The sequence below is a fragment of the Mytilus edulis genome, chromosome 12, assembly GCF_963676685.1.
Source record: "Mytilus edulis chromosome 12, xbMytEdul2.2, whole genome shotgun sequence".
NCBI classification, from domain to species: domain Eukaryota; kingdom Metazoa; phylum Mollusca; class Bivalvia; order Mytilida; family Mytilidae; genus Mytilus; species Mytilus edulis.
Window position 1 is genome coordinate 58,861,399 of NC_092355.1, and position 10,499 is coordinate 58,871,897.

General features: G+C 33.7%; 1 protein-coding gene across 1 annotated transcript; it reads left to right on the forward strand.

Moving 5' to 3' along the window:
• Positions 1-6,424: 6,424 nt before the first annotated feature.
• LOC139497735 (otolith matrix protein OMM-64-like) lies at positions 6,425-9,804 on the forward strand. Its single transcript, XM_071285969.1, has 2 exons — positions 6,425-6,517; positions 8,164-9,804. Exons 1-2 carry the CDS (start codon positions 6,443-6,445, stop codon positions 9,802-9,804), a joined length of 1,716 nt encoding a protein of 571 aa, XP_071142070.1. The 5' UTR covers positions 6,425-6,442.
• The last annotated feature ends 695 nt before the right edge of the window (positions 9,805-10,499 follow it).

Here is a 10,499-nt window from a genome sequence, read left to right on the forward strand (position 1 = left end):
TTAACTGGCATGTGCTGATTTCCAGTTTGACTTTGGAATTTTCAAAATGGCTGCCGTTACCATGGAAACAGCTAACATATCAAAAATTCTAACTCTTTCGTTATAAGATCCAACTGGATGAAACCTTATGAAAATATTAACCAGTATGCCAAGATGTCAAGACAATATTTAGATAGTTCAAAATGGCCGCCGTTGTCATGGAAACTGGGGCCAAGTTTTACATTGACCCTATGGAAAAATGCATAAAATTAGCATTTTCTCAGAGAGTATTGCACCAAAGTGAATGAAACTGTATTGATATATAACATGACATGTGGCAATGAGATGTCTGCTTTTAGAATTTTGGAATTATCTACTGTAACCATGGTTGCAGCACAAATGTTCAAAATTTCCAAAAAAAATAAAGTGCTGCAAACTGGATGAAACTTTACAGAAATAGTGGCTGACATGTGTGGAATTGCATTTTGAAGTTGGAATTTCCAAAATGGCCGCCGTAACCATGGAAACAGCAAAATTGTCCAAAATTTCAAAATGCTCCAAACTTAATGAAATTTTACAAAAATGATGACTTGCATGTGTAGATGCACTCTTTGACTTTGGAATTTTCAAAATGGCTGCAGCTCACCTGGCAATTGGGGGACGAGGGTGCCATCCGTTATTGCTAGCAATTACAAATCTAGTTATATTTATTCTTCCACACTTTTTTGTCCATACTATTTCTCGGAATTGGCTTGAACAATATTGATGGAACTATACCATAATGTAGACCACCACATTCTATAGTGCAGTGGGGTATGGCACCATCAAGATGGCTGCCGTTGCTATGGAAACGAAACAAATGTGAAAAAATCCTGTGTTTTGTTTTGGTGAACTGTTTGGATATGCTTGAACTCAGAATCATTATATTTTGATACAATGTAGGTGCCCACTATATACAGGTGTTGGATGATTTTGGCACTCATTGGAACTACTATGTTGCCATGGAAACTACTCCAAAAATTTCAAAAATCTCAAAATGTTCCAAACTTAATGAAACTTCACAGTTACGATGAGCAACATTGGAAGATGTGGAATTTGGCGTTGGAATTTCCAAAATATCTGTTGTTACCACGGAAACAATGCAAAAAGGTCAAAACTTTGAATTTTCACAGAACATTCCAGAACATCAATGTTAAATTTATTCTAGAGACATTTTATGTTAAATAATGGTATATAATTATGGTGAGAACAAATTGCAGCAGCAGGTTGGCTTTGGAATTTTTAAAATGGCCGCCGTTTCCATGGAAACAGCAAAAATACGAAAAACTTCAAAATGCTTCAAATTTATTGAAACTTATAACAAATGTTGCTTAGCCAATGTAGACTTGACTTTTGAGTTTGGAATTTCCAAAATGGCCGCCGTTACCATGGAAATTTCAAAAATTTCAAAATGCTCCAAAATTAATGAAACTTTACGACAATGTGGATAGACATCTGTAAATGCGGTCTTTGACATTTGAACTTTCAAAATGGCTGCCGCTCACCTGGCAATAGGGGAAGGGTGCCATCCGCTATTGCTTGCAATCGCAAATCTAGTTGTTATTGTTTTTATTCTGCTTGTTGATTTTGTTGGTTTGGTCGGGTTTTTTTCCTTTATATAAAATATGCCTTTTCTATTTGATATTTAGGGGATAATGTGACAATATTATCAACCTGAATATAAATATTTATTATTTAATTTCCTATTTCTAATAAAATGGCTGGATCTGCCCCTGACTTTTGTATGACTGTACAAATACTGGATAAATTTTAAGCAATATAAATAATCCATTGGTTTAAAGTTAACTAATGGATAAGCAGTTTAACCACTGGCTAACACTATCCCAACGTCTTGAGCAACCCAGTCCAGCACTCAAAGCGAACACGCTTACATGAAAGCAACGAGGCGTATCATTGGTTATTGTTGCCATCGGGTTTTTGTCTCATGCCAGTCATGGTCTCTTTAATAAATATCCCGCTTCTCCTTGAAAAAGAAATGTTCAACTTAAATTGTATTTCCTTTCATCACGTCCACTGACTTCTATTGTATAGAGAGAACATTATATAGTTCTGCATATATGAAAAAAATGAAATTATTTTTGGTTGCAATAAATACATGTTCGCCACATTCGATATATTTTCTTCTTCTTTTGTTACAGAAAACCATCAACGTACTGATGTTTACTTTCCGGTGTTTGTCTTAAGCCGGGGCTCTGTAATTCAGTAGTTGTCAATGGTTATTATCTTGTTATTATTAAACACATTAATTTTTTAACACAACAAGGCCGTTGGTCATTGCTTTTGAATTGTTTCAATTTTTTCGTTCCTAACTTTGCATAGCTTACTGTATGCTCAAAATATAAGGTTTATGGTATGCTCATTGTTGAAGGTCGTATGTAGCCATCCATGTCCTTTGGTGTTTGGTGTATATTTACACCATTCCCACGGTATATTTACACCATTGGCAATCATAACATATCTTCTTATTTTATACAGAGTTTTCCTAAATGTTGATTGGGGATTTTTTTTTTATCTTTTCTTTCGTGGGGGGGAGGTAATTTATATTTGAAGGCCGCACACCTACCTAAATCGTAATAAAGTTGATTAAATCCACGTTATTTGAATATAGTCGTTTCGCTGGCAATCTCCTTATTGAATATCCATGACAAACAAAGCAACTGAACTTGACGAATGTATAGTTCTCTACGAGATTTGCGGATGCTGAAGTATATTTGATCAATTTATCAACCAAAGGGCGACAATTCAGTTTCAACCATGAACACATTTATACTGTATGTTAATTAATCATTAGGATAAATATGGATTGTACAAAATCTTATTAAAGTCATAAGAAACGACTGACCGGTGAAAAGTCATGTTATTCCTTTTCTTGAACCAATTCATGTACATGTATATATAATTAACTGAAGTCTTCTGTGCACGATTTTATCCTTTTTTGTATAAATTTCGTATAATCGTCAATTTTTTTTTTCAATCGGTCAGTGTTGTGAAAATATGGCAGGTAATTAAAGTTCGTGTTTTGAAGCCGAAGTTTAACGATGTCACCTGTTTGTCAACAATCAACAAAAACATTGATATTGAGCACGTGTTTAAGGTTTATGTACCCTTCTGTAGCCATTTTTGTACGAATTTTTCAAACCTCAATTGTATCAAAACTAAAGATATAATAAATAATAGAGTTAGGCCATTTAGTACATGTTCCAAGGGGAAACTTGATGCAAAGCATTATTTTTTACTGTTTCATTGCATTTGATAGAAAAAGAGGACTTTGTGGCAAATAAATCAAGATTTTTATAGAAAATCCACAGCCTTTAATACAGAGATTTTTGTTATAAAATTTGAAACATAAATTACTCACTTGATTTTCTATGATGTGCTAGTGTTTATTTTACACAAAAAGTTCTAAGTAACCTGTAAATTCCAAAACACCTCGTGCTGAGTCACTAAAGTCGAGCGCACCCTAAAAGGTGTACTTGATTTTGGCCATATTTATACTTGTCTTAACCAATAACTACATTTATAAACTTGTTTTAAGGAAATCAATACTAGCACTGCATGCAATAATCCTCTATCTATCAGTCATCAAATTGCCAAATATTAGAGTACAAGGATAAAGGCTGCGGATTTTCTATAAAAATCTTGATTTATTTGCCACAAAGTCCTCTTTTTCTATTAAATGCAATGGAACAGTAAAAAATAATGCTTTGCATCAAGTTTCCCCTTGGAATATGTACAAAATGGCCTATCTCTATTTTTCATAATATCTGTAGTTTTGATACAATTGAAGTTTGAAAAGTTCGTAGTGACAAAAATGGCTACAGAAGGGTACATAAACCTTAACATGTACAATCAGAATATAGTTTATTTTAAGGACATCTATACGTATTGTGATCATCGGATTTTACGAGATGGGGTCACACTGAGGTCCATTTGCATACGGAAAATATGTCGGGAATTGCTTCCTGAAGGAAGCAATCCAAATAAAGTAAACTTCTTCTAAATATGAATAAATTAAAGAATTTTCTCCAGAAAAAAAGTATATGTATAATGAAAACTATCCATTGAGTAAAATAAACATGTGCATTATTTTTTTTTTAATTCGAGGTTTCTTATGACTTTCAGATTTTTTTTTAATTTGTTACAGAAAGGCCATACTAGATAATTGTATGAATTTAAATATCCATGTATCATTTTCAAATTATGTTTCCCCTTGAAGTCAATATCTGACATGATTTCTATTTTTCTAGCTACATGTAACTACATGATTTCTTTTCCACTTTAAAAATTAAACTTATGTCAACTTTTGTTGATTTTCTAATGTTAAATGTTTGAATATTTAAGCGCATGCATGTTTTTAGTTACACGTATCGGGTCAACATCCGCGTGAATAGACAGTGATACTTGATCTTCATTTTCGTAATTCTTTAAATAGTAATTCCGTTTACAAATCGGTTTAAATCATCCGGGATTAGGCAATGTCTGCGTACGAAATCTGTTATTAACAATTAATGTAACTTTGTTGAAACTGCAGCAAGTAAGTTGAAAATATCTTTTTTAAATGACAATGATATATCATAGGGTTGGGGATACGTGTTACATATATAGCATTTCACAATTATTAAGATTTTAAAGAAAATGAGTTGATAATTACATACTTTTATAACTGAAATTCACGCTCACATGAATTAGAACCTTTTATCTTTTGATATTTTCATTTCTCAAACATGTTTGTCATACATATATATACTTGTAATATCGTATACATTTTTTTAAAAGAAATAAATAGAGTTTATTGAAAGTTTTCAGAGAAAAATGTGTATATAATATAAAAAATAACAAAATCACCCTTAACAATTTTTTTCTGATCTATCTAAAATAAATAATATTTTTTTATTTTTTTTCTGTGTGAAAGTGATGCTATGAGATCTCATAAAATCATGTCATTCGGCAATCCTCGGTAGAATCCGCTAGATGAGGGTACATAAAATCATGTAAATCTATTCTCTGAACCCTTTTGTAACTTTTTCCTGTCTTCTGTATTTGTAAATAATTACATTATAACATTTTATTCTGATTGGCTAACTGCACATCACGTGTTATTCCTTAAGCCGTTGCAATGCTCAATACAACTTTTCATTCATGATAACACGTGCTCCAACAATAAAGTGCACAGGTGAATTAAATAATAAAATATATAAAATTCGTGTTTTCGTGATCATAGCTAATAAATGTAATTATAAGTATTGAATGCTTCTTTTTGTAACTTTATAGTGTTGTAAAGCCTCAGGTCTGGATGGTATACCTAACGAGATGCTAAAGGCAGGAAGTTTAGTTCTAAATCCTTTGATTCAGAAACTATTTAATCATGCACTTCATACAAAATGTACTTCGGTCAACGCTTTTACACCCCAATAAATTTACAAAAAGAAGCATTCAATTCTTAATGTATTTTGAAAAAGTCGAACTAAACTAAAGGGACTTTCAAACTAGATAGGACAAACATCATGTAAGACACAAAATAGAAAACTAAAGACTAAGCAACACACACCCCACAAAAAGTGGCACCGCTTTTATCAGTGTAATATTTATTTATACTGATGTTCTTCTAAAAATGATTAAAAGTCGTGATTACTATTCATATTACTTACTTACTTAGTCCTTGCTATGCCTTATAGCTAAATAAAATGATATCTTTTTATAATTTCTTTAACATAAATATAATATATAATATTATTTTCTCTTCTTTGAATATTTGATTACGTTAACATACATATATAATGTTGATTCATAATAATTCGCTGATTACTTATTTTCGTTGATAACGTGGATACAGGTAAACCACGAAATTAGATGTTCAACGAATGAACAATTATTACAGGTTTGTATACAGACTCAGTGGCGGATGCAGCCATTTTAAAAAGGGGGTCCCAACCCAGAGTAAAAGGGGGGTTTCCAACTATATGCTCCCATTCAAATGCATTGATCGGCCAAAAAAGGGGGTTCCAACCCCCGGAACCCTCCCCCCCCCCCCCCCCCCCCCCAGTTTGGATCCATCACTGAGACTTTGGAAAAAACCATGAAATTAAATATCCACGAACAAATAAGTTTCCGTAATGCAAAAAAAAATTGGTACCCACGAAATTAAATAAATACATAGTATATAAAATTGAGAATGGAAATGGGGACAACAACCCAACCATAGATCAGACAACAACCGAAGGCCACCAATGGCCACCAGTGGGTCCTCAATGAAGCGAGAGACTGCCGCACCCTGAGGAGTCTTTCAGCTGGAATATATGTGTATTTTAGGCTTGATAAAGTGTTTGGCAATCGCAATGCGAGATTACTAATAGTTATTGATCTTTTATTTTGATATTGTAGGTAGTTTGTACAGACACAGACGATGCCGCGTTTAATTGTCATCTTTGCCATCACATTTCTGTTCCTCGACATTGTCGTCTCCAGACCGAGGCTTAAGGTAAACTTCCTCATACTTATATGATTACATTAGATGTATATTTCATTATAATACGTTATTCTGATTGGCTACACTGCAATCTCGCATTATTCCTGAATCAACTTCATTACACAATAATTTATCATTCACGATGACACGAAGTCCCACAATAAAGTGCACATGTAAATTAATTAAAAACTTGATAAAAATCGTGTTTTCATGATCCTAACTAAAAAAATGTAATTATAAGTATTGAATGCTTCTTTTTTAAATTCATTTTTTAAATTGACCGTGCGCACATCTTTAGAATGAAGCGCAGAATCTGCGCTTCATACAAAATGTACTTCGGTCAACGCTTTTACACTCCAATGAAGTTACAAAAAGAAGCATTCAAATCTTAAATGCTGTGCATTCCCTGTGGTCTCAGATCTCGTGTAACAAACATCATACAACGCGTTTAAAAATACCGTTGAAAGAAGATAACTCTCAGACTAAAGGTCAACATAACGGTCTCAGATCTCGTGTAACTAACAACATACAACGCGTTTAAAAATACCGTTAAAAGGAGATAACTCTCAGACTAGAGGTCAATATAACTATTGGGAATAATTTGCTACTAGTTCACAAGTGAGAACGAGCTAGTTTTTGAATAATGACTCATGATACCAAGCAAGATGTAATTTTGATTTAGGGTGTCAGACCAATAATTCCAAATCCCTATCATTTCGACCATAAACTGAAATTTTTACAACTTCTACATATTTTACATAAGTTTAAATTCATAGAAACCAAGTATATCCAGGTTTGTTTGTTTTTTTTTTTTTTTTGTGAGGGAAAACTACTTTTACATAGATTTACATTGAAGTAAGTGAATATAATATGGACGGATCCATATGGAACGTATTGATCTCATCAAAAGTCCATGTTCTGGGGGTTGGGTGAGGGGGGAGGGCGCTATGGATTTTTTTCCCGGACAAACTCTTTTTCTCAGGGAGCTGAGGGTGAAACAAACATTTTTTCTAACGGTCAAAAACAAATTATTTTTTTCTTCAAAAACTGGAAACAAACTTTTTTCCAAAAAAAAAGCCCCTCCCCCCCCGAAAATCAAATGGTGGCTACCTAATTGATAAATGTCTACCTATGTTATACTGAATAAGAGCATAGTGCGTTTCCTCGACGCACTATAACTCCTACTGAAACAAACACCTGTCACAATCAAATCATTTATAAGTGTTTAATAAGACGTAGATATTCATAGTATAAAAAGATAAGTAAAAGGATGTTACAAATAATAACAACATTGTATAAATACATCTAACCCGATTATTCTCCAGTCGTTATTTTCCAACTCATTACCGATCGCTGCATCGAAGGACACTAACCCATCATGATAGGGCGCTGAATTATTCCAGTTTTAAATACATCCATCAGATGGGTGAAGCATAGAGGGGTTAACGAGATATATTTCAATAAAATGAGCTTTCTGGACTCCATTTTGCAGTAAATATTTTTGGCAGTATTCCTGTTTTAGAATGTATTTTTCTTTTTGAATAGCACCCCTTGAATTGTATTTTTTTCTTTTTATTATTATTATTAATTCTGTCAGTGTATTTGCGTAGTCGTAACTACCACAAGTTTTAATTAAAATGCATTTTTTTTTCATTCAGAGAAACCCGGACTTTGAACCGATGCATCTCTTTGTTGAAAAACAAGACGAAGGCGAAAACAATGGCGAACAATTGCAAGTGGCTGTCACTACTGAACAAAATAATATAGATAGGCCGATACGTTATGATGACGGACCTTTATTCCCACGTGACTTCCGGGTTAGCAAAAAAGATGAACCTAGTACCGACGATCCTGTACGATTTGATGATGAACCATTGAATCCAAATGATAATCAATTACAGCAAGTAGAGCAAAACGAAAATACTGACCCAAACTCTAAGAAAACGCCGACACGGTTCGATAATGGTGGATTGACTGCTGACCTTGAGCTAAACAGGCCAGAAGATCTAGAGTTAGATAATGAGAATACAGATCTTAACCAAGTTGGGGACGACTCGCATTCGAAGATAGACAACGGCGGGTTGTATCCAAATAACCTCCAAACGAATGAAACTGACGACAGTAAATTAAATGAAACAAAAGAAAAACTTAGTACCGACGCTCCTGTGCGATTTGACGATGGACCAATGAATCAATATGACAATCAATTGCAGCAAGTAAGGCAAAACGAGAATACTGACCCAAGCTATAATGAAACGCCGACACGTTTCAATAATGGTGGATTAACTGCTGACCTTGAGCTAAACAGGCCAGAAGATATACAGTTAGATAGTGCGAATAAAGACTCTAATCAAGCTGGCGACGACACCCATTCGCAGATGGCCAACGGTGGGTTGTATCCGAGTAATTTGCAAACGAATGAAACGGACGACAACAAATTGAATGAAACAAACGAACAACCTAGTACTGACTCTCCTGTACGATTTGATGATGGACCACTGAATCCAAATGATAATCAATTACAGCAAGTAGAGCAAAACGAAAATACTGACCCAAACTATGATGAAACGCCGACACGGTTTGATAATGGTGGATTGACTGCTGACCTTGAGATAAACAGGCCACAAGATCTACAGTTAGATAATGAGAATAAAGACCTAAATAAAGTTGGGGAAGACACGCGTTTCCAGATAGACAATGGTGGTTTATACCCAAGTAACTTGCAAACGAATGAAACGGACATCAGTGAATTAAATGAAACAAAAGAAAAACCTAGCACCGACGCTTCTTTACGATTTAATGAATTAAACGAAAATGATAATAACGAAGAAGTTCATTCAAGCATCACTGACATGTATGGAGATAAAGTTGACAAGTCCGAAAATGACGACATTGATTCAAGTGCTGATAATTTCAACGGGATGCGAATGAAACGATTTATCAACCAATTTGAGGAAGATGATTTGAATGATTTACATATCGATGGCGATAAAAATAACGATATACATGTATCATTAAAATTCGATACAAATTCAGCCGATCTCTATGACGAAGGGAATAACCAAATGGACAATGAGGTTGATCCTAATGCGAAATTATCGGATAAGGACGATACCGATGATTTGAAGGCAAACGATACGGACAATTTCAATGAAAACGATATTGATAATCCTGATGAAGAAAATATCGACGAAGATGATGTCAATAAAGATGATATCGATGAAAATGATATTGACGAAGATGATATCGATGAGGATGATATTGATAAGGATGATGTCAATAAAGATGATATCAATTAGGATAATATCGATGAAGACGATACTGGTAATTCCAATGACGAAGATAATGCTACCGAGCCTAAATAAAGAATTATTTTTGTATTGGTTAATTTTGTACAATCTTGGTTTTTTTTTTTTAATCAATTTGACTCCAGATGCTAATGATCAAACATACTAGATGCTTTATAAATGTTATTTAATGAATACTTATGTCATAACACAGTACTACTGAACGTTGCATTAAACGCCAACCAATCAATCAACCAATCATAAAATAGTTGTCTTGTGTTTCATGTCTTGTCGAATAAAGTAGAGTTATCTTTCCTAGAACTAAAATATTACTGTTAAGTTAAAAAAAATCCTGATACCAGGATTTAAAATGTGATCGCCGGACTTACGCTTTGTCTACAGCGCTATTGTTGTAATTAAACATATCTAGACACCAGGATTAAAATTGTGTACGCCATACATGCGTGTTGTCTACAAAATACTCATCAGTGACGCTCGAATCAAAACATTTGAAAAAAATACTTTGTTTATTTCTTATTGTTGTAGTTCAACCTCAGTTCCCTTTTTGTCATAGGATTGTTTTTTTAAGTTAATTGTTTAATTTTTTCGAGGTTTCCTTAGATAGATTATTAAAAGAAAAAAATGTTTGCGGTGTATAAAACTTAATACTTTGGCGGTGGCAAAATCAAGTTGGGTTGCAGAAAAGA